A 24,828-nucleotide genomic window follows, 5' to 3' on the forward strand; every position below is an offset into this window, starting at 1 on the left:
AATCTTAAAGGCTGAATTTCTTTTCCATTATTTTAGTGTCCCTACGAAGCTGAAAAATGGAATGCAAATGCTAGTCAACATGTTGTCATAACATTACTTATGTTATAAAGCTACAAACTATTTTTTACCAGGAGAACATCTCCTGGATTTGTTCTTTTGTAACTTGATGCTGCATTGTTAGTACATGATTTAAGATTACAGGCTTGCTACTGTCCAAGGTTCTTGAAAAAAATGCCCATTGATTTTATGTTTGTCTATAGATTGCAGAGTGAAAAATGGATGAATGTGATGGCAGGAGACATCATTAAACTAGAAAATAACCAATTTGTTGCTGTGAGTAATTAATTTCTTTTTCTTTAAATCATGTGTTTCAGAAAATTAAGACAGTACGTATATGTAATGCATGGATATTTATAGTATGTGTACTGAAGCATATGATAGGATAAGAAGGCTAGTTGCATGGCAAGAGAAAGGGATGATGGGTAGACAGCCCTAGTACACGGCTGGCATCCTTGTGATGTTTTAGGAAAATGAAGAATGTCTTTAGCACATTCTGTGGATGCCGTGTGGCAAACTTATGGGAATACATAGAATAAGAGGCACACAGCTGGACAGCCATCTATAGATTGTAGTCTGCAGCAGAGGAGGATCACAGGCTCATAGATTAGAGCTAGAAGGGACCTGTGAGGCTATAACGTCCAACCATTTTGTTTATATGAATGAGGAGTCCAAAGCACTGAGTGTCTTGTTCAGGGTGGCACAGCTACCATGTGTCTGAAGTGGGATTTGATTCCTGAGCTCTCTAATTTCATCAAGTGTGCTATCCTGTGCTACCCTGCCTCAAACGATCCAAATGAATGAGATCACAGCCCCATTTAAGTATTTGATTATAGAAACAAACATTATATTTGTAAATTTAGATCTTTATTCATTCAGAGTCATTGGGGGAATATTAATTTGATTTAGTGAAAAATTTTGTCATAGAATACTGACAAATGAATATAGCTTAACCGCTTTTACATGAACTTAAAAAAAAACACACCAATCCTAAGCCTATGATTTTATTGGTGTCAAGAACTCCCTATGAGAAACTTCCTCTACCAACAGGGATGGTTAGAACTGTAATTTGTAGTCTTAAAGAGTTGCCTAGAACCCTAAGAGATTAAGCAATTTTAATAGACCACACAGACAAGATCTATCAAGAGGAGAAACTTGAAACAAGATAATCTTCAATAGAGGCCAGCTCTATCACTTAGCTATCCTGCTTCTCATGCTTAAGTTAATATAGTAGCTAAAACTGGACCATCAAACCATTGCCCAGGAGAAGTTCTTAGGAGAGCCATTACATGAAAAAAGATGGGTTCTTCAAAAAAGTTTGTTTTTAAATGTTTTAACTATTTTAACCATCGAATATTTTAACCCCCACTTTTCTTATTATGACATTAACTGGTAATGTAAATGAAGAAACTATTTGTTAATTAAAGATAAACTGTAGCTCAGTTTTTATTTAAATTTTTTTTTCAATTGTAATAGTACTTTTCCCAGTTACATGTAAAGATAGTTTTCAACATTTGTTTTTATAAGATTTTGAGTTCTAAATTTTTCTCCTTTTCTCCTTTCCCTCCCCCTCCCAAAGGCAGAAAGAAATCTGATATAGGTTATATATGTACAATCACATTAAACATATTTCTGCATTATTCATGTTGTGAAAAAAAGAATCAGAACAAAAGGGAAAAACTTCAAAAAAAAAAACAAAAAAATAGAACCACTATGGTTCAATCTGCATTAAGATTCCACAGTTCTTTTTTCATGGATGTGGAGAGCATTTTTCATCATGAGTCCTTTGTAATTGTCTTGGATCATCATATTGCTGAGAAGAGCTGAGTCTATCACAGTTGATCGTTACACAATATTGCTGTTACTGTGTACAAACTTCTCCTAGTTCTGCTCTTTTCACTCAGCATCAGTTCACTTAAGTATTTCCAGGTTTTTCTAAAATCTGCCTGCTCATCATTTCTTACAGCACAATACTATTCCATTACATTCATATTCCACAACTTGTTCAACTATTCCCCAATTGACGTGTGTCCCCTCAATTTCCAATTCTTTGCCATCACAAAGAGAGCTGCTATAAATATTTTTGTACATGTGGATCCTTTTCCCTATTTATGATCTCTTTGAGATACAGACCTAATAGTAGTATTACTGCATCAAAGGGTATGCACAGTTCCATAGCCCTTTGGGCATAGTTCCAAATTGCTCTCCAGAATGGTTGAATCAGTTCACAACTCCACCAACAATGGATTAGTGTTCCAATTTTTCCACAGCTTCTCCAACATTTGCTATTTTCCTTTTTTGTCATTTTAGCCAACCTGATAGGTGTGAGGTGGTACCTCAGAGTTGTTTTAATTTGCATTTCTCCAATCAATAGTGATTTAGCTGCTCAGTTTTTATTTAAATGAATATAATGAATAAATATTGATTATAATTGATAAGGATTAATACTGAAATAATAGCATCTCAGAGACAGCATGGCATAGAGTGTAGAATGCTGGGCTTGGAATCAGAAAGACCTAGGTTCAAATATTACTGCTGATACTAGCAGTTTCCCTAGGGCAAGTCACTTGACTTATAGCAACTAACTGAGGGCTAATTCATTAACTTATATGGGTTACCTTAGTGAAGAGATTTCCACCTTGGGGATGCCTCACAAAAGCAAATCATAGATCTTCCTTTATTTGTATAATGGAATCCTAACTAAGAATAAGATTGTGCTGCATAGAGCCAAGATACTGAAGCTTAAGGCAATGCAGTGGATAGAGCATGGGGCCTGGAGTTAGACAGACATTTACTAGCCGAAGATACTAATTAGCTGTGTGATCCTGAGAAAGTTGCCTCAGTTTCCTCATATTTAAAATGAGCTGGAGAAGGCAATAGCAAACCACTCCAGTGTCTCTTCCAAGAAAACCCCAAATGGGGTCATGAAGGGTTGGGCATGATTGAAACATGGCTAAATGATAACTACTAAAGCTTAAATGCCCAGATCTGCTATCAGCCTTAAGATATATTAACATTCACATCTGGAAAATTTGGCTCAATAAAATTAAAATATCAGTTCCCCCAAATCTGTTTCCCTGGAGGTCAATTTAAATACAAAAGGAATCCAGATAGGAGATTGAAAATCTAGCTTCTCATATTCATTCAGTTACACATAAAATACTCAAATGACTAAAATGCAGCAGGGATTGTATCCACATGGGCCTTCCAGCCAGTGATATATATCACAGCCCGTCTGCACCTGCCATCTTGTGCCATTCTTTTCCATGTCGTTTGACATGGGGGGTGGTATAGCAAACATATTAAAGTCCTTTCTCATCTTCTCTTAGCATCACAAGAAATACCAGGGGAGGCTGTTGATTTTCCATCCACTGACTGTCCCTTGCTTTTATCATGTGATCAGTTTATGTTTCTCAATCAAACATTTCTTTGATGCTATTCTTCATTCTTATTCTCCCTCATAATTCCTTTATAACACATTGCAGCCTACATGCATTAGGGAATTTATTAAAAATTATGTGTGGGGGCGGCTAGGTGACACAGTGGATAAAGCACCGGCCCTGGATTCAGGAGTACCTGAGTTCAAATCTGGCCTCAGACACTACTAGCTGTGTGACCCTGGGCAATTCACTTAACCCCAATTGCCTCACTAAAAAAAAAAAATTATGTGTGAAGTAAAATATTTGCCCATCCAATAATATTTTCTATTGTACTTTCAAAAATGTTTTCCTACCAAAAAAGCCCCAGGCCTGAGGCATAATAAAAATAACATAATAATAATATTCACTTAAGGGAATATTTTACCCTTTTCAAAACACAGTTCATGTATATTTGACTTTCCTATGCAATCTCTGAAAGAATTATCAAGTAGATCAGTAATCTATAGGATACTTGTACATTCAGAAGGAATACAATAATATCTTATCAAGAAGTCAGATAATGTCAACTTCAACTACTTGCAACATCATTGGGAATGAGGAAATAAACAAAAAGGTTTCTGAAGAGCCAACATAATTATCATAGAGTTCATAATTTACTGCTGTGGTATTAGGTAGCACCATGGATAGAGTCCCAGGCCTGGAGTCAGGAAGATATCTTTTTAAATTCAAATCTATCCTCTGATACTTACTTGCTGGGTGGCCCTGGGCAAGTCACTTTATCCTGTTTGCCTCAGTTTCCTCATCTGTAAAGTGAGCTAGAAAAGGAAATCGCAAGCCACTCCAGTTGTCTTTACCATGAAAACCCCAAAAGAGGTCACAAAGAATTGGACATGACTGAAAAATGACTAAATAAAATAATTTACTGGTAAATGAGCCCCCTTAGGCACTTGCTTAGAGGTTATTGAATACAATCCTTAATAAAAGCTGGTGGTTTGCTTTTTAGCATATGGCAGATTAGAAGCAGCAAATTAGTGTGCGTGGGTGATCTTACTAGGAATAGGCACACAGACAGAAGCAAGAAATTACATCTGAAAATTTGACAACAAGAGTGAAGGAAGAGAGACTGTAAAAAGCAGGCGTGTGAAATAAAAAAATGCAGTCTAGAGCTTGTGCATTTTAGGGGCAAACAGCTCTATGCATATATTTCTGGAGTCTCTGAGGATCATAATAGATTGGAAGGGAACTGAACTTGGAGTTAGGAAAGGTTTAGATTTAAATTTCTCCTCATACTTACTAGGCGTGTGGTAAACTAGACGTTTACCACCTAACCTTTTGGAGCCTCAGTTTCCTCATCTATAAAAAGAGGATAATAATACCCATGGTAACTACCTCAAAGGGTTATTTTGGGGATCAGATAGGATAATTTACATGAAGTGATTTCAGAATCTTAAAAACACTAAATCAATGCCTCCTATTTTTATTATTCCTGAATATCATTGTATTATGGTACTAATTGATTTCTGTAGTAATAATCATTAGTCATTAAGGAAGATTAAATGTATTTCAAATGCTAGAAGAGAATATAGGGATGTGGAAAGATTTCTATTTAAAAGTTTTTTTTTAAAGAAAGTTTTGAGGCTTTTTTCAGTTTGTTCAGTTGTATCCAATTCTTTGTGACCCCATTTGGGCTTTTCTTGACAGATATATTGGAATGTTTTGCCATTTTTTTCCTAGTTCATTTTACAGTAGAGCAAAGTAAGGTTAAGGGACTTGCCCCGGGTCACACAGCTAGTAAGTGCTTGAGGCTAGATTTGAACTCAGGAAGATGAGTCTTCCTTACTCCAGGCCTGGCACTCTATCTACTGTGCCGGGTAGTTGCCCAATTGATCAGTAAGTCAACGAGAATTTACTGTGTCTGCTACATGCCAGACAATGCAATAAGTGCTGAAGATACAAGGACAAAAATGACTTAACTGTTATAAAGAAAATTTACTTAATGAGGATAACCTATTTTTTTAATAGTTCTGGATAATTGAGGCCTTACTCAAATGGATCTATGGATATTTCCTTCAGGGATGCAGGTCACAACATAGCCAAGCTTGTCTATCCATGACAAATCTTGTTTATGTGTTCCTGTAAGTTCACCACCAGGAGACTATCACATATATTGAGGACTTTTCAGTTTATATATTTTATACATTCAGTTTATATGTTGAGGACCTCCCACCAGGTGACTAGCCCATTTTTTGTTTGATTGTATGGTTTTTATTGGTAGACATTCTATATACTGCTTCTCCTGTGTAATTCCTTGTTTGTAACAAGGTAAGCCTACCCATGCCCACTATATATGTCTCCATTGCTCTTTGGGTAATCTACATCTATTCTTCAGCATCTGTAGTATTCTAGGACTTAGCCAAATAAAATAACTGGAAAAATCTTGGCATTAAAAATGGATTGATTGAAGGAGAAGCTTAGGGTCATTGAAAGAATTTAATGATTAGGTTATTCAGTCTACTGAAGTTCACCTATTCAGTTCTAGGCTCAACTCATTGTCAATTCATAATGGTTATCCAAGGTATTCTCTCTGTTTCTGTCTCATTTTCTATCATATCTTTCTAGTATGGAAATTTTTTGTATATATTTTCACATATATATCTGTGGAAGCATATAGAATTAAGTCCTCTTTTTGTTTTTTGAAATACTAAGAAATAATATTTTAGGCTAAAGTTCTTGGTCTCATCTGAATGACAAACTATATCTGTACTTAACAAAATTCCAAGGAAGCAATTCACTAGTCCTTAAAGTCCTTTGGATTAATTTGAACCAAAGACCTAATGTTGAATAGCAAATGTAATCTAGTTAGACTTAATCTTGTTAATAGTATTAGAACCAAGAATGGAAATGTCTTCTGTTCACTTTCATTTAGATTGAAAGAGGAATCCTTAGAGGAAATGTGTAAAGAAGATTCCTTTATTCAAAGGAATCATCCTCTAATTTATCATTGATTAAATCAAGGGAGGTAACCATTTGTTTAATTTGGACGGAATTCTTTAGTTTCCAGGAAAACAGACACTTCTTTAAGGGTGTGCCAATGATATTAATAGTTCTATTTAAACAAGTCAAAAATCCTAAAATTCATGCAATGTTTGGAAAATTAATAAGTTGTCTTGGACAGATTTGTGCTAAAAACATAGAATAGTGACTTTCTTATCTCATGGTATCTATCTAGCTATATCTAATCTAGCTCTATCTATTGATGAACAAACTTCATAAGCTGCCCATTCATCTGCATATAAGTCATTCTGGACAATATGCATTGTTTATGTACTTTTCTCCCTCGTGTGGTTAGTTAGGCTATTTTCCTTTGAGTGATTATAGATCACATTTAGGAATTTCTGTAGTGTTCTTGGGTTTAATTCAACCAGTACAATACCATGTACAAACGGGAACATCTAGATGTCTTTATAACCTATAGAGTCTTTCTTTGATTTGTAATCTTCATTAAATCTCCTCCCCAAAAGTAGCAAGCACACATCTCTCTGTTTTACCCTGTGCTTGATATTAATGATCAGAGAGCCCTCCCAAAAGGTTATCTGTTATTATATCTTTTAAAGAATCTTGTATAATTTTCACACATAAATGGATGATGCCTTTTTTACTAAGAGCCTTTAAAAAGACTAATTTGTAGTTATTGAGGACAATGGGATATTGTATCCACAAAAACTGCTCAGAAAACTAGAAGTCAAAAACTAATTATAAACCAATATCTCACATTGTCTGCCAAAACATATTCCAAATAGATATTAACTTTTCTAGGTGGTGGAGTGGGTAGAGTGGTGAAAATGGAGTCAGGGAAACTAGAAGTCAAATCTGGCCTGAGACATTTCTTAGCTATGCGATCCTGGGGAAGTCACTTAACCTCTTTTTGCTTCAGTTTATTCAATCATAACATTGGAATAATAATTACACCTATCTCACAGGGTTATTATGAGGATCAAGTAAGATATTTGGAAAAAAAAAAGCACTTAGTGCCTGTATGCAGTAGGCACTATATAAAAGGGAAAAAACCATACCTTTAAGCTATGTGGTTAGAGGAAGACTATATGACCAAACAAGGGATAGAGAGGATCATAGGAGATAAAATAAATAATATTGATAATATAAGATTAAAAAGGTTTTGTACAAGTAATATGAGTATAACTAAAATTAGAAGGGAAACAGATAACTGGGAGGAAAATCTTTGCAGCAAAATTCTCTGGTAAGTTTCTTTTCCAAAGGGACAGGTAGGTGGCACAGTGGGTAAAGCACCGGCACTGGATTCAGGAGAACCTGCTCAAATCTGACCTCAGACACTTGATGTTTACTAGCTGTGTGACCCTGGGCAAGTCACTTAACCCTCATTGCCCTGCCCCCTTCCTCCCCCCCCCAAAAAAAAGAGTTTCATTTCCAAGATGGAACTGATTCACATTTATAAGAACCAAGTTTGCTCATTCTGTTATTTGCCTCTTTGAGAAGAACCTGTAAGCCCTTCTTTTACTTAGCTCTGATTTCTTTTTCTTCTGGTTTCACTTATATGGAGAATGTCAAGATTGATATAATTTAATTCCTCCAATGGTAAGGCCATTCCTTGGTCATTCATTAGGATCTCACATTTACAATATCAACAACTAAGTAAATATTTACAGATGGCTTGAAAACTGTGTGTTTCTGAGCATGCGTCTTCCTATACACACCCTTCCCTTTCTTTGTTGTCATTGCAGAAGTGGAAAGGGACCACATAGGATTTAGAGCTTTTTTGTATTTTCTTTTTTTCATGGGTTGTCATTACTAAAGAATTTATCACCAAGTGGTTAGGCTATTGGTGATGAGCCTCTCTGAATTTTGCTAGGAGTATGTATTTTTTAAAATAATAAATATTTTAATTTAAAGTTTCAAGTTCCAAATTTTTTCTCTCCCTCCCCTCCATCCTCCCTGAGGTACTAAGCAATCAGATATAGGTTATGCATGTGTAATAATGTAAAACATTATCGCATTCATCATTTTTGTACAAGAAAACTTAAATAAAAACAAGAAAATGAAAGAAATAAAGTGAAAATAGCATTCTTTAGTCTGCGTTCAATCAGTATCAGTTCTTTCTTTGAAGGTGGGTAATATGCTTCATCATTAGTCCCTTGGGATTGTCTTGGATCATTGTATTGCTGAGAATAGTTGTCATTCACAGTTCTTCATCAAACAATGTTGCTGTCTCTGTGTACAGTGTTCTCTTGGCTCTGCTCACTTCACTATACATCGGTTCATACAAGTCTTTCCAGATAGGAGTATATTTGAAACCTTTCCAATCTTCCATGCAGCACCAACAAAAAAAAATCTTTTGAGGGATAAACATGATTTATTTGAGAGGTATCAGATTTACTGCCCACAAAACTCACTACTGTGGCTCCAACCAGATTAAAATGTAATTGGAAAGTGATTACCAAAAGTTAAAATAAAATTCAACTTAAAGAATGTTAATTTGTGGTTTTCTAGGTTAATATGTGACCTGCAGAGATCCATTTCTATTTGAGTTTGATCCCACCAGTGAAGTCTGTGGTCCCACTCCCTTGAGTGCTGATGTTGGCTTGTAGAGTGGTATCTGGTAGCTTATATTTAAGTAGCAACATATTATCTCTTTGCATGAGTAGCTCCTTTAAGGCTATTTTGGGTGTAACCCCATTGGAGGTAACTCTGGGAATAACATAGGTGAATAATGAAGTGGAACCTTTGGGCAGTATTGCTTTTGGTGGCCTGATATTGGGTGTCCAAAGTTAGAGAAGTTTCTGACTTTGGGTGCTGGAAACTTAATTGTCATAAACCAGGGAGACAAAATTTGAATGCTCAGACTGCCACCATCCAAATCTAGAGCTGTTAATTTGGATGATGTCTTAGCTGACCAATGAACTCTCTCCCTAGTCAGACAATGGACACACAGGGAATTTTTGCAACCGGAGGAAATCGTTAGACTGTTTCTTTATCTTTGTATCTGCCACAGTATCTAGGCCATTGAAGATTCTTACAAAACATGAGAGAATAGATGAATTTCAAATGATTATAGATTTAGAGCAGAGAGGACCCTTAGAAGTCATTTATTCCCACCTCCCGTCCTAACCCTCATTTCGAAGATGGAAAAATTGAGGCTGAGAGTAAAGTAATTTGCCCAAGACATGCTATAGGTAGGATTTGAACTAAGGTCTCCTGGCCTAATGTAGCATAATGCTTTTTCAACTTGGTTGAAGTCGAATTTAAATTTAACAACACATCAAGCTGCTACTGGGCCTAGGAAAGGGGTAAGATAACTTGCCTTCTTCCTTTCTTACTAAAGGAGTTCTGGACATAGTTCAGTTGCGGGGGGGGGGGGGGAGGGCAGAGGGAGTTGGGGGCTGACCTCTACGGGGAGGGGATAAGGTTCTTTTTTTCATATTCTCTGGGGGAAAGTCACTTAAAGTTTAGATATATTTTGTTACTAAGGTTTTCCAAATTGGGGAGTAGAAAGGTACTCAATATACAATGTAAATCATGTATAGGGCAGCTATTTATTTCATCCACGGCAAAGAAATATTCAACATAAAATATTCACAACCTTACATTGACAGAGATATAAAGAAGTAGCATTAACTACTATTGATGAAATTAGAAGTCTCTTCCAAAAATCATACCAGTGTATGATTAATTCCACTTCATTTTATTTTTACTTTAAGATATTTTTAGGCATATGTGTGGGTATAACACTAAACTCAGCAACATTGTAAAAGGCTTTTTAGCTCCATCCCCTGCCCCCTCCCCACAAAAACAAGTAAATGTAAATAAGATGAATAGAAATGGTTAATTATAATTATTGATACTTATGTAATATTTCAGAATTTACAAAGTACTTTGTATATCTCATTTGAATCTCATAATAGCTAGGTACTACAGGTATTATTATCCGCAATTAAGTGGTGGGGAAACAGTGTCAGAGAAGTCAGATGACTTACTCATGTAGATATATCTAGTGTCACAGGCAAGACTTGAACCAAGGTCTTAAGTTGTACAATAACTTAGAGTAAATGCATTCAAAGTGAGCTTGCTCTTTCCTGGAAAAACTTGGTTAGTTATTTTAGAAATGCACTTTGGAATTGCTGCATATCATAGCAGATTGAATGTAACAAATAACAGGTTTACTACATACAGGTGGTAAAAGTAATTTTATTATGCTTTATAAACAGACTTCATATACAAGTTACTCAATGTTCATATCCTTTAAAACTGAAAGAACTAACTTCTAGCTTTAAAAAAAAAAGAGCAGTCCTATTACAAATTAATTTATTACCTGTGAGAGTTTTGCTGTAAAACAAAGGCATTTTTCTGTGACAGGAATTGAAAATCTCACTTCTGAGAAAAATAGACCTGGAAAGACCTTATCCATTGAATCTAAACCCTGCTCCCAGCCAAGAGTGGATTTTTGCTCTCCCCTAGTCCCTCAAGAACTAGCTAACTCTCCTTAAACATCTTTAATGAATCCACCTCCCCAGAGGAAGCATTCTGCTGTCTAATTGCTCTTGCTATTAGGAAACTTGTAATTTAACTTTTATGAGCTTCAAGTCAAAGTTCCTTGTTATTTTACCTCAACCACTGTAAATAATCCCTTCTCTCCTCCTTGTGTGAAGAAAGCTCTGGGCCTTTCAGAGCACCTGAGGAAAAAGCTATTTTATTTTTCTCTTTTTAATTATTGTGAATTAACTGACGATGTAAGTAGGGAAGTACTACCCCTTGTCTAAAATGAAATCCTCTTTGAAAAGAGATGCATAGAGAGAATTTGAGTGTTTGGGGGAAGGGGCAGGGTAGGAGGAAATAAGAGAACTGCAGAGAGGGAAGGTTGATTTTGGTGGGGAGATAGGATGGAGGGGGAGTGAGGGATGCATATAATGAAAATAATTATAGTTACCCATAATCTCAACTTTGCCAGACATCCAGGTGGTGGCAGCAACAGTTAGAGCCTCAGTGACTTTCCATCAGTTAAAGTACTTTAAACACGTCAGTCTTTATTGTGTATTAGTTGTGTTTCTCATTTAACAGTCTTACCAATGGAGTGCTGATTTTTGATGCTTCTGTGGTAGGAAGGGAGGTCTGATAAGAACTAACTGGGATCCCCTTATCATGATAGATCTCTCTTGTCTTACCATTTTTTCCTCTCCTGTCCTGAGGCAGGTGTTTCTTATTCCCTTTCCTGGGGTGTATGGAATGTTTAGGGAGGACTAGTCCCTCTGGTGTGAGGGTTTTCTGGGTCCTCTTCAGGGATGTTTTATCTACCTTTAGTGTTCACCTGCCATCCAACTCTTACCTGTGGGTCCAAGAAGCATTCACAGTTTACCAAAGCCTGGTAAAATCATCTCAGCATATGGGCTAAACCAGGTTGAGGGATACCATAGGCCTCAACACATTGGTGGGTCAGGGGGATGTCCACCCCAAGTATGTGAAGACTTCCTTTGGTGGAATGGGTGGATGAGAGCAATTTATTACAGCAGCCATGAAGGCAGTTGAAAGTAGGCATTGTAGAATGCTTAGAGCTTGGTCAGACATCAAAGATACCAAGGTCATTCACTGCATCTTGAGCCATTGCCAATCATCTGGACTTTTGCCTTGCCACTGGACTTTGATGACTCTGGAAGAGAATGAGACTGATGACTTTATGCAATTCCACCCCACTTAAATCCAGTTCATGTGTAAGTCAGGACATCACCAGTGATATCATTGGTCCTCTTCCAAAAATGAAGGGCAAACAACAACAACAGAAACAACAACAACCACAACCCTCTTTCTTCCAGTTCATATGGAAGGTCAGAAACATCTTTGAGCTTATAGGATCATAGATCTAGACCTGGAAGGTACATTGACCCATCTAGTTCAGCCTTTTCATTTTTTCAGGTAAGAATATCAAGGCTTAGGGAGGTTAATAAATAAGGTCACATAGGCAGGAAATTCCAGAGATGACATTTGGACCTAGGTCCTCTGAATGCCAGAGACAGTGCTCTTCCTGTTGTGCCACACTGCCTCTTATTAGTGACAATGCTTAAAATTAACCTGATTTCATTACAGAGGCAAAGGAGGGAGAGATACAAAGATAACAATAGGAATGTGAAGGAAGAGAAATTGCAGACTCATTTAAAGAGGAATAGGAATGAGGAGCATTAAAATATGGCATTATCCCATGTATGTATATATGTATGTGTATGTGTATATATATATGTATGCATTTACATATATATGTATTTACTAATCAAATTTGAAATATTCTAAATTAGACCATGTTGCTATTTTTAGAAATCATTATTATTTTTCTCAAGCTATACAAGAAAGGGGGAGTTTTTTACTTAAAAGGTATATCTAGATCTGAATTGATTTCATCTAGCAAGTTAGTTTTTTCTATAAATGAATGAAAAAAACAGTTATTAAATGCTAGCTATATGTCAGGCATTGTGCTAAGAACTGGGGATACCTATAAAAATGAGATCATTTTTGCTTTCAGAGGTCACACTTTAATGGAGGAACAAAAGCATTAAAAAGTTTAGCTGTAGGGTTGATGGAAAGTCCTCAGGGTGCAGTTAAGGAGCAAATGGCAAGGCCCAGGGATTCTCAGACTCTCTATCAATTGAGAGAATAATTGTAAAGTGATTAACATGGTGCTTGGCTCATAGTAGGTAAGTAATTGTTTCCCTCCCCCATCCCTTATGTCAGTAGATCAAATAACAGTGCTAGGGGTCTTCAGGGTGTATAGGTTTGGCAGATGATAAGCAGTTACAAGGTAGATGGTAAAGTCTGGTGGTCCTTCATCTCACTGGACAGAATGAAGTGGGTTACTCCTATCTCATCCAAGCCATGTGAGCTGTCTAGCAGCCTGATTGGTTCTGAACAGTTCTGAATTGGTTCTTTTTGGGGAGGGGTTGAAGAGAGAAGGAAAGGGGGTCAATCACTCTTGGTGCTGTTAAGTTCTAGCACTTGATAATTTGAAATGAGTCTGGGATGAGCCAGGGCCAGAAAATGGCGTGAGTGAAGAAGGCACAACTGGCAGAGGAAAGGATATCACTATAGCCCAGGGAAGACCATGTAGCTTGATGGGCAACTGTGATTATGTAATTCAAATAGAGTCTCTGAAGATTGATAGGCTCATAGGATTGCAGAATTAGAGTTGGAGGGGACTTTGAAGGTCTGATTAGTATGGTATAAGATATGCTTTGCCTATTTATTCCTGAAGTAACTTTTTATTGAGTTTTTTGGCCCTTATTCAGTGTCAGCCTAACTAGTATACAAGTAGACAAACAAAATGAGCAAATTTCATTTTAAAGGAGGAAAAATGTTCAGAACAAGGAAGTGAATGTTGGTTCCCAATGTAACCTTTAGCCATTGCATATCAATAGCTCCAAAGGATCAAATAACAAAGTTAAAAAATTTTTGCTTTTTTTTAAGCATCAGAAAAAGTTTAGGGATAGCTGGGAAACTGGCAATCATTTTTGAGCTTTCAAAGTAAGTTTCTGATGCAAGTCATTCCTTCATAAAATACTTTATTTCCCAAACAAATACAGTTACTAGGTCTAGAGGGTGTGGCTTGGAGCACAGAATGAAATCTTTACATAGACTGATAGGGAGCATTCCAAGACTGAGTCTGTTGTCTGCCTTAGTTTTCCTCAGTGCCTCTGGCACATATACAGAGGTAGACTGCCTACATGGACCTTTGTGCAAGCAATAGGATGATTTCTGGTTCCCCGTGGGTTTCATGGGTACCAGTGCACAATTTAAACCGTCCATTTAGCATCTCCTAGTCTTGTTGAATGACTGCACCATGCATTTCCTCAGTGACATCCCTTATGGAACTCCTTGCAGATTTCTTTGGAAATGTGTTGCTGTGTATTTATGGCCACTGGGCTCAATCCATTGCCTTTTGGGTCACTCACAACTCTGATTTTAAGGAGATTGTATTGTTTAATGCCATTTGGCATCACTGGTAGAACATTTAACGATAGGCTTTTGTGTTGGAAACTTTTGTGTTGGGGCTTGGGGTCATTGAAAACTCTGTGAGATTTTCCAAATGTAATTCTACCTGATCTCTATTACCTGGTTCACTAGTTGGCTCAACTCATTGTGCATCTGTTGTGCCATTTCCAGATTAATTCAACAGACCAGTCATCCACCTGCATATCACAGCATGGCACAATAGGCATTTTGGGTCAATTTAGTTTTCCCTCTGAGGACTAACCAATATAGTAGGGCAGCTTGGTGGCATATTAGTTAGATTGCTAGACTTTGAGTCAGTGAGACCTGAATTCAAATTCAGCCTCGGACACTCGTTAGGTATGTGGCTGTATGCAGGTCATTGACCTCCTTTCAGCCTCAGTTTCTTTAACTATAAAATAAGGATAACAATAACATCTAACAAATAAGGTTGTTGTGAGAATCAAATGAGATAACATGTAAATTGTCTTGCAAACCTTCAAATACAGTGTAAATGTTATTAATATTATAAATGCTTTAATTATTATTATTAATATTGGAAGATTTCATCACTAGTAGGTTTACAACTAGGTGATATTTTTGGCTATGACAATAAATCAGATTTTCAAAGGTAGATATGGTGTGATTTTTACAATATACTTTAAAGATTGAAATACAAGCAGACAAATCATTTCCTTGAGTCAAAGGAATGTTTTGAATTATTAGACAATCAATTGTCAAATTACTAGACAGTAAAAACAGGTATTTGTTAAGTACTGATTGTGTCCCATACACTGTGCCTAACCTTGGGTTTGCAAAGAAAGGCAAAAACAGTCCCTGCTTTTGGGGGCAGCTAGGTGGTGCAGTGGATAAAACACCAGCCCTGGATTCAGGAGGACCTGAGTTCAAATCTGGCCTCAGACACTTGACACTAGCTGTGTGACCTTTGGCAAGTCACTTAACCCTCATTGCCCTGCAAAAAAACAAAAACAAACAAAAAACCCCAGTCCCTACTTTTAAGAAGATTATCCCAAAAACCTTTTCAAAAGGTCCATAGTTTTAAGTGATTACTTATCATCATGCTCAGAGAGGAAATGAAAAGCACAATAGGATGTGAGCAGGTTACCTCTGAAAGGCACACCCACATCCTACCTGAGCATCCTTTTATCTCTCTGCCTCTAATTTCTCCTGCTTCCCCCATCTCTCTTCCTATCTTCCCATAGCTTTTCCTCTTCTGCTTCTTTTTCCCATGCCTTTTTTTACTAGAATATTTCCAATTTATTTTTAGTAGTGTGAGGGCCAAAATCGGTAATCTTTACCACAAATAATTTTTACCACAGTAGTATTTTATTTCTGAATTACATTTAAAGTTTGTTTTCAACATTCATTGATGTAAGATTTTTAGTTCCCAATTTTCCTTCTTCCCTCCCTTCTTCCTCCCCCCCACCTAAGACAGCAAGCAATCAGATATAGGTGATACACACACACACAAACATACACATATACACATACACAACTATACACAAATGTATATATATACACACACGCAAACATGTTATACATATTTCCACATTAGTCATCCCATGTCTTTTTTATGTTACAAGCCATTCCTCTTTCTCTCCTCCCCTACTCCTTGCCCCTAACCTGTGACTTTCTGTTCCTGTTGGCCCCAGACTCTTAAATCTCTTTAATATGGAATTGAAATACATCTCTCTGTGTTAGTGTATATAATGAAACTGACATATAAGTGCGTATATGTGCTGTATCTAAATACGTGGGAGGAACTAGATTTGTGATTTCTTCTGTCTAGGGCTTACCCAGTTAGGAAACTCTTTATACCAAAGTACATTAGCAACTGTTCTGTAACTTACAAAGTTTTTTTGGAGGGAGTGGCGCAGGACCGAGGAGTTTAGTGGCATTCCCAGAGTCATACAGTCAGTATGGATTGAAGGTAGGACTTGAACTCAACTTGTTTTGACTCTGAGAATGCAGTCACATAGTGTTTATTAAGTACTTATGTGCTAGGTACTATGTTAAGACTGAGAATACAAATATAAGCAAAAAAGAAACACAGTCTTTGCCTAGAGAGGGGAGCCCCCTCTTTTGAGGTCTTCAGGCAGAAATTAGACAAGAACTACTTGGGTATTTTATAATTGGAATGCATTTTGTATATGGGTTGGAGTAGATGGCTGCTTAGATCTTTCCCAACTCTTAAATTATGTGATTGTAATTATGACATGTGTGCATTCAATTTATTTGTTGAACTATGGCTTATGTTTTCTGTTCTTCGTTTTTGAAATAACTTAAAAAATGAAACTTACAAAGGTCTTTTTTGTGTGCATGTGTACACGTGGCCTTACCCCCAATCCCCCCCACCCCAGAAAGTGAGTGGATCTTTTTTTTCCCATAGAAGTATTTTATTATTTTCCAGTTACATGTAGAGATAGTTTTCAAATTTTGTTTTTATAAGATTTCTAGTTTCAATTTTTTCTCCCTCCCTCCCCTCCCTCCCCCCTCCCCAGGACAGCAAGCAATCTGATATAGGTTATATATGTACAATCACATTAAACATATTTCTGCATTAGTCATGCTGTGAAAGAATTAGAGCAACAAGGAAAAACCTCAAAAAATAGAAATAGAATGGTTCAATCTGCATCTAGATTCCATAGTGTTGTTGTTTTTTTCTGGATTTGGAGAGCATTTTCCATCATGAGTCCTTTGGAACTATCTTGGACCATTGTATTGCTGAGAAGAGTCAAGTCTATCATAGTTGATCAACACCTACTGTTGTTGATACTGTGTACAATATTCTCCTGCTTCTGCTCATCTCAAAGTGAGTGGATCTTGACAAATTTTTTTTTTACCTATTACTAAAATGAGAGTTGAGAAGGAAGAGAAGGTTTGATCAAGGTTGGAAGTAGCCGGTGAGGACAACAGACAAATTTGGAGTATTTTACCCTTTGCCTAATGGTAGCCAGGATCATAAATGAGATATTTTGTGATTCAGTAGAAAAAACAATGAATGGGGAGTGAGAGGACCTCAGTTCAAATCATGGTTTCATCACTTACTACCTATGTGACCTTGAGCATGCTGGATAATTTCTTTATGCCCCAGTTTTCTTATCTGTAAAATTAAGGGATTGAAAATTTAGGTCTGATGACCTCTAGGCACTTTGCAGCTTGCCTAAAGCTAGTCCTGATCAGGAATGGAAAGGATCAGAAGTCCTTGTTTAAAACCCTAGCTTTAACACTTAACTGTGGAATCTTAGGCAAATCACTTAACCTTTCTGAGGCTCAGTTTACTAATTTATAAAGTGGGGATAAATAAAAATCCACCTATAATGTCTTATCAAGTGGTCCTTTGCTTGAAGATCTGTACAACTCCTTCCCGAGGTAACATGTTTCACTTCTGGATTGCTCTAATCATTATAAAGTGGTTCCTTATGTGCAGCTGAAATCTACCTATCTTCATTGCTCCTAATTATGTCCTTTGAGCAAAATAAATTGAATCCTATTTTAACTCAGCAATCCTTCAACAGGTTGAAAATAGCTATTATTTTTCTTCCGCAGATTAACCATCCACAGTTCCTTCAAAGGATCCTTATGTGGCATTGTCTTAAGTCCTTTCCTCATTTTCTTCACACTATTCTGGATTGTTGTCATTCATCCTTTGTTTTTGAAGAGAACCAATGATATTATAATAATGATGTCTTCACTTTGGATACTCTGAAGCTTATTAATGTCCTTCCCAAAATGTGGTGTCCAGATTTTTTAAAGAATAGTACTTCAGAAATAGTCTTATCAGGGAATAGGACAGGAGGACCATCATTTATCTAATCCTAAAAAATTGTGTGTTTCTTAATTCAGTGTAAGATCTTAATAGCTTTTTTGGTTGTTAGTCAATAAATATTCATAAAGTGCCTGCTATGTTCCAGGCACTGGGACCATTGACTCAGATTGAGCACACACTCCACTAAAATTCTCTAGACTTTTTCAGAAGAACTGCTATCTATCTATAGCTCTCACATCTTGTACTTCTAAAATCATTTTAGTATTAGTAAGCTCCTTGAAGACAGGGACATTCCTGTCTCTCTTCTGACATTGCTACTATTCTGATGCAGGCCCTGATCAACTCACTCTTAGACTACTGCAATAGCTTGCTGGTTGGTTTCCTTACTCTAGTCCTTCTTCCATTCATGTGTCAAAGTAATGTTCCTAAAGTTCTGATCTGATCATGTCGCTCCTTCTATTCAATAAACTTCAGTGGTTCCTTATCACCTCCAGGATCAAATATAAAATCCTCTGGCATTCAAAGCCCATCCTGTAAAGTTGGCCCCTTGATGTCATTAGCAAAAGACATTCCATCTCCCAACTCTGGGTGTTTTTCATTACTGTCTCTCATGCTTGGAATTTTCTTCCTCTTCATCTGTGCCTCCTGGCTTTCCTGGCTTCTTCCAATTCCCAGCTAAAATCCTGTCTTCTGCAAGAGACCTTTCCCAGTTCCCCTTATTGCTAGTGCTTTCCCTCCATTAGTTATCTCCAATTTCTTCTGTAGGCTTCTTGTTTGTACACAGTTGTTTTCATATTGTCTTCTCCATTAAAACATGGACTTATTTAACCTTTCTTTGTACCCCAGCACTGAACACAGTCATTCAGTCAATAAGCATTTATTAAGCATCTACTCTAGCACGTAGTAGATACTTAATAAGTGTTTATTTATACAATGATTTTTCTCTTTGTATCCCTGAAATCTAGTCCAGCATACTGGTAGACAGTTGATAAATGCTTATTGATTGCTTGATTTTTTTTAACCTACAGAAATTTATCCTTATTGTTTCATCTTGTTAGATTTGCCACAGCATTCTTGCATGTTGAAACCTTTTAGGGTTGTGATTTAGCCATCTGAAGTGTTAATTATTCTTCCCAGCTTTGAGTTGTCTGAAAATCTGATGAATTTGCCATTTGTACCTCCATGAATAAAAATGTTAAATAGCATATAGTCAAGGAAAGGCTTCCCCTTCCTACCTCTCCCACCCTCCACACCCCACTTACCTATCCAACCAAGTTGGTAAGAAGGAAGTACTTTGTAAACCTTAATAGTAGTTGTTGGTAGACAGACTAGGAAAATAGAGATTTCTCTGTGTCTTCTATGGTTCTCTTCTCAAAATTATTCCACCCTGACTTTTACAGGCTGATTTGCTCCTCTTATCAAGCAGTGAACCACATGGTCTCTGTTACATTGAAACTGCTGAACTAGATGGGTAAGTCGATATTAAAATGAGAACAGATTTGCCATAAAATAAAATAAAAAGTGTAATGACTATGCAAACACTTCTTATCATAAGCCTTATCCCTTCATGAAACTTGTTTTCCTGATAAATGTTGAATCTGTAAATTCTAAAACTTAAATTTGAAAGGAAATCTTCAGTGTCAATGCCATCTTTTAAAATCTTTTACAAATTTCTTTGCATTTTCTCTAATTCTGTTTCTGTTAGGAGATTCTTGACATGCATGCATCGATCTTCTTAGCCTAAGATTGTCCATTATAATTACCAAATTACCTTCTCTCATTCCAAATGGAGCGTTGCAAGAATGAAAGGAATTCTGGAGGGGATAGAGAAGGGTTTGAATAAATTTCCACTTTGTAACTTGTTTCAGAAAAACTTTGGGTGTCATTGTTCTTTAGAGAGAACTTCATAGATTAAAGTCACAAAGAATTATGGATATTCGGATCCAGATTTCTCGATAATTACAATCTCCTCTCTCCCTCAATGGCCCCAACTCCTTTTTATTTTGGGGGCGGAATGAGGGTTAAGTGACTTGCCCAGGGATACACGGCTAGTAAGTGTCAAGTATCTGAGGCCAGATTTGAACTCAGATCCTCCTGAATCCAGGGCTGCCCCTTGACTCCATTTTAAAGATAAAATATCAGGGAAAGAAGAGGATTATGATTCCTAAAAAATATACAGTAGTATCCTAAAGAAGATAATTCTTTTTTTGGCAATAATTTCACACATGGTTAATTGCTATAAAATTATTGTTATTTTGCTAACTTCATAATCAGGAATATAATAGTATGCTTATTTCCCCAGTTCTACCACCAATAAATTTAATTTTTATTTATACAAACTTAATGAGTATAAAGTATCATTTCATCGGTTTAATTTATATTCTTCTTATTGAAGCATTTGAACTTTTCGTGTTTTATAGATAATTTTTATTTCTTCTTTTGAACATTGACCATTATATATTTTGGAATTAAAGATCCACTGGGAGCTATTACCCCACAAGCAAATGATTTTATCTGTGAGATAATTGATCCCAATCTTATAAATATGTCAATTCCTTATAGACTCTGAAGGTCAGACTTTTATTTGAAAGTGTGCTGTTGAAAATCTAATGCGTGTCCTTACTTGTCCCCGATCCCCGCTCCCCCCAGTTGGGGGAGTGGAACTAGATAAGATTTACTGATAAATTCAGCAACAGTTTAGACTTTTAAGCATTTATTAAAGCATATTAGGGGTTAGCAAAGAGAGAGAGGGAAAGCCGCCTTCACCTAGCTATCCAAGAGAGAACACATTAAGTTCCTGAAAGTTAGGAAACCTGTCTATCTTGGCCTGCTTCTTCTGCCACTACGAGCTTGTTCCAAACAAAAAGAGAGTGATCTTGAGTCTCTTGGAGCAGAAGGTCTCTGCTGGACTGGAAGAGGGGTGACCCCCTCCCCTCCACCACAGCTCCAAGCTAATTGGCTGGTCGCGTTCAAGTCCATGGATTGACATGACCTAAAGGCGGTCTATGAATAGAGGTAACTTCTGGATGCCAATCTGACCTTTGAAATCTCAGAATGGTCACCTCATGCTTTCTTGGTTCTCACAAAAGGCATGTCACAAAGGTTCCCTAACCCCCTTTTTTCTTTCCTTTTTATTATGCAAACATTGCTTTTGGGGGGGCAGTAAAATCTCTCTTTTTTAAATACTATTGAATTAATCTATTTTATCTCAGAATTTTCATCAATTTCTTGAATAACTAAATGCTTATGTCTTCCATAATTGCAATAGAGATAACATTTCATGATTTTGTACCTAGCTCACAAAGTTGTTGTGAGGATCAAATGATATATTTATAAAAAGTGCTTAGCATAGTTCATGGTATATATTGTTGTTGTCCAGTTGTTTTCATGTTTATTTGGGGTTTTCTTGACAGAGATACTATATTGGTTTGCCATTTCCTTCTCTAGCTCATTTTATAGAAATTGAAGCAAACAGGGTTAAGTGACTTGCCCAGGGTCACACAGCTAGTAAGTGCCTGAGGCCAGATTTGAATTCAGAAGATGAGTCTTCCTGACTCCAGGTTTGGCACTTTATTCACTGTACCACCTCACTGATCTTTAAGGCATACACTTGGCTCTATATAATATTAATTCCCTTCCCTCCCCCATCTTGTAATTCTTTATGGTTTTAAAAATATTTACATCATTGGCCCATTCAGAATTTGTTTCGTTTATAGAATGAAATATGGGCTTGATAGAATTTGTGGAGTATTGTTGCAACTTTGCTCCAATGGCCTAGATAGACCTTACATGACATCTTGATTTTTAACCAGATAGAATGATGTCTTATGATATATCCCTGATTGTTTTGAATGGGGTCTTAGCTATTAGTGTGGGAAAAGACTTGAGTGTGATTTTTAACAGTTGGGAATTAATGCTAAGTTGCTGATAGTTTTCTTTTTTTTAATCTGTTTACATTTTTATTTTCGAAATTACATGTAAAAACAAATTTTGAATCAGTTTTTAAAAACTTTGTGTTCCAACTTCTCTTCTTCCCTCCCTCCCCACCCACCCCTCAAAACTCAAGCAATTCAATATAAGTTATATGTGAGTAGTCATGTAAAACATCTCCACATTAGCCAGGTTGTGAAAGAAAACAGACAAAAACAAAACTTCAGATTAGGGAACTATTAAAAAAAATGCTTCAATCTGTTTTCAGACACCATCAATTCTTTCTCTGTAGAGGGATTGCAATTCCTATAAGTCCTTCAGAGTTATGTTGGATCATTGCATTGCTGAAAATAACCACGTGCTTCCCAGCAGATTATCTTACACTATTGTTGTTATTCTTTTGGTTTTTTTTTGCAGGGCAGTAGGGGTTAAGTGACTTGTTCAGGGTCACACAGCTAGTAAGTGATAAGTGTCTGAAGCTGGATTTGAACTCAGTTCCTCCTGAATCCAGGGCCGGTGCTCTATCCACCCTACCACCTAGCTGTCCCTGTTATTCTTTGTATAGTACACTTCACTCTGCTTCAGTTCATGTAGGTCTTTCCAGGTTTTTCTGATAGCTTCCTGTTCATCATAACTTTTATATAGTACCTTAAACTTGACAAAGAATTTTCTTCACAATAGCCCAGCAAAGTAGGTACCATATGGTTTGCCATTTATAGTCAATCATCATAACTATTTCCCACCATCCTATTCCCTTCTCATGATATTTGCTCTATTTTCTATCTTCTTTTACCCTATTCCTCCTCAAAAGTGTTTTGCTTCTGACTGCCCCCTCCCCCACTTTGCCCTCCCTTCTTTTGCCTTTCCCTCTTTATCCCCTTCCCCTCCTACTTTCCTGCAGAGTTAGATAGATTACTCCACTCTGATGAGATTAAGGTCTTTGAGCTAATTCTGATGTGTGTAAGGCTCCTTCACTTCCCCACACCTCCCCCATTTCTCTTCCAACTCCATACACCCTTTCCTGCTTCTTTCATGTAGGATTTCACCCCATTCTGCCACTCCCATATCCCCTCCCCCAGTATATTCTACTCCTCCCTCAATTTTACCCCAAAGATGTCATCATGGGACAGCTAGGTGACACAATGGACAAAGCACCTGCCCTGGACCCAGGAGGAACCGAGGCCAAATCTGTCCTGTAAGGAAAGACACTCATCAACCTCAACCGCCCCTCTCCCCACAGCTTTCTAAGTTCCCATGACTACGCTCATGGCAGTTGAGATTATGGTCCCCAGTTTGAAATTTATATCATTGCTCTCTTCCTAATTGTTTTTGTGAAGTATTTTGTGTCTCATTTGGTTGAGTTACTTGAAGTATTCTGGAATTGTGACTAAAGAGCTAGTTTCCTGATCAAATGTATGACATTAGGCTTTTTCTCTGTTTCTATGCTAACCAATCCTGATGGGGGAAACTTACTCAAATAGGGGGCAGTGAGGTTGAGATTAATTGAAAACATTGTCTATGGAAAATATTTAATATTTTTTTAGCTTCTAGCTCATGTTGAAGCCCAAGCAGAAACCAGAGATGTCTGAGTTCATTTGTACATAGCTTTCTGTTCCCATGATTAATAACTTCCTAATAAATCCACACTAGACTTAAAAAAAGCAAAGCAAAACAAAAACAAGTCTTGAAGTATGAGGAATGATTGTATATCCTGTTTGGTTTAGTATTATAAGGGGGACCATAAATGAAATTCAATTCCCACTAGCTGACTGACTAGGGGCGCAGTGGATAGAGCACTGGGCCTAGAATCAGGAAGACCTGAGTTCAAATTCGACTTCAGATACTTACTAGCTATATGACCTTGGACAAGTCACTTAACCTCTGTTTGCCTCAGTTTTCTCAATTGTAAAATGCAGATAATAATAGAATTTACCTTTTGCAGTTATTGTGAACATCAAATGAGATAATAATTATAAAGCTCTTAGGACAGTGCCTGGCACATATTAGGGGCTAAAGAAATGCTTATATTCTTGCCCTTCCCTTCCTGTTTTACAGATGAGGAAACCAAGGCAAACAGAGGTTAAGTGACTTTCCAGACATTAAACAGGTAGTAAGCATCAGAGGCAGATTCCAAACCCAAGTTCTCTGATTCCAGATACAATTCTTTCTCCACCATACCCCACTTTCCACTATATTGTCTTCTTGAAAGCATTAAAAATAAAACAAAATTGATAGTGCTGCCTCTTGGATAAGTTTCAAGGCCATCAAGAAGAATATAAATATTGCTCATTAAAACAGTCTTACTTGTTACATTAATATGAGTATCAATAAATATGTGTTCTTTTTCTCATAGGCACAATTTCCAATGCCTATGTGCAGGTAAAATTCCATGTCAAAAAATGGAATCATTTCAAGCAAATTCCCTTAAGGCAATTGGGATGTTTTTTTAAAAATTTAAATTTATTTTCTCTCCCTTCCATTGCCTTTCACCTCCCTATTCCTAGTACCTACTCCACTGAACAATAATAAACCCTCACTACAAACTCAAGGGCACCTAGGTAGCGCAATGGATAGAGCACTGTTGTTGGAATCAGGAAGTCATCTTCAGGTGTTCAAATTTGGCTTCAGACACTTATTCTGTGTGATCCTGAGCAATTTTCTCTCACTTTT

At 36.9% G+C, this 24,828-nt stretch overlaps 1 protein-coding gene across 3 annotated transcripts in view; it reads left to right on the forward strand.

Moving 5' to 3' along the window:
- ATP8B4 (ATPase phospholipid transporting 8B4 (putative)) overlaps positions 1 to 24,828 on the forward strand; it is a 413,855-nt gene that overhangs the window by 216,400 nt on the left and 172,627 nt on the right. For all 3 annotated transcript variants that reach the window (XM_043989130.1, XM_043989132.1, XM_043989131.1), the window contains 2 exons: positions 261 to 333; positions 19,629 to 19,699. In XM_043989130.1, coding sequence (XP_043845065.1) covers positions 261 to 333; positions 19,629 to 19,699 — 144 coding nt within the window. The remainder of the gene's footprint in view (positions 1 to 260; positions 334 to 19,628; positions 19,700 to 24,828) is intronic.

This window comes from Dromiciops gliroides, chromosome 2 (assembly GCF_019393635.1).
Source record: "Dromiciops gliroides isolate mDroGli1 chromosome 2, mDroGli1.pri, whole genome shotgun sequence".
NCBI lineage: Eukaryota > Metazoa > Chordata > Mammalia > Microbiotheria > Microbiotheriidae > Dromiciops > Dromiciops gliroides.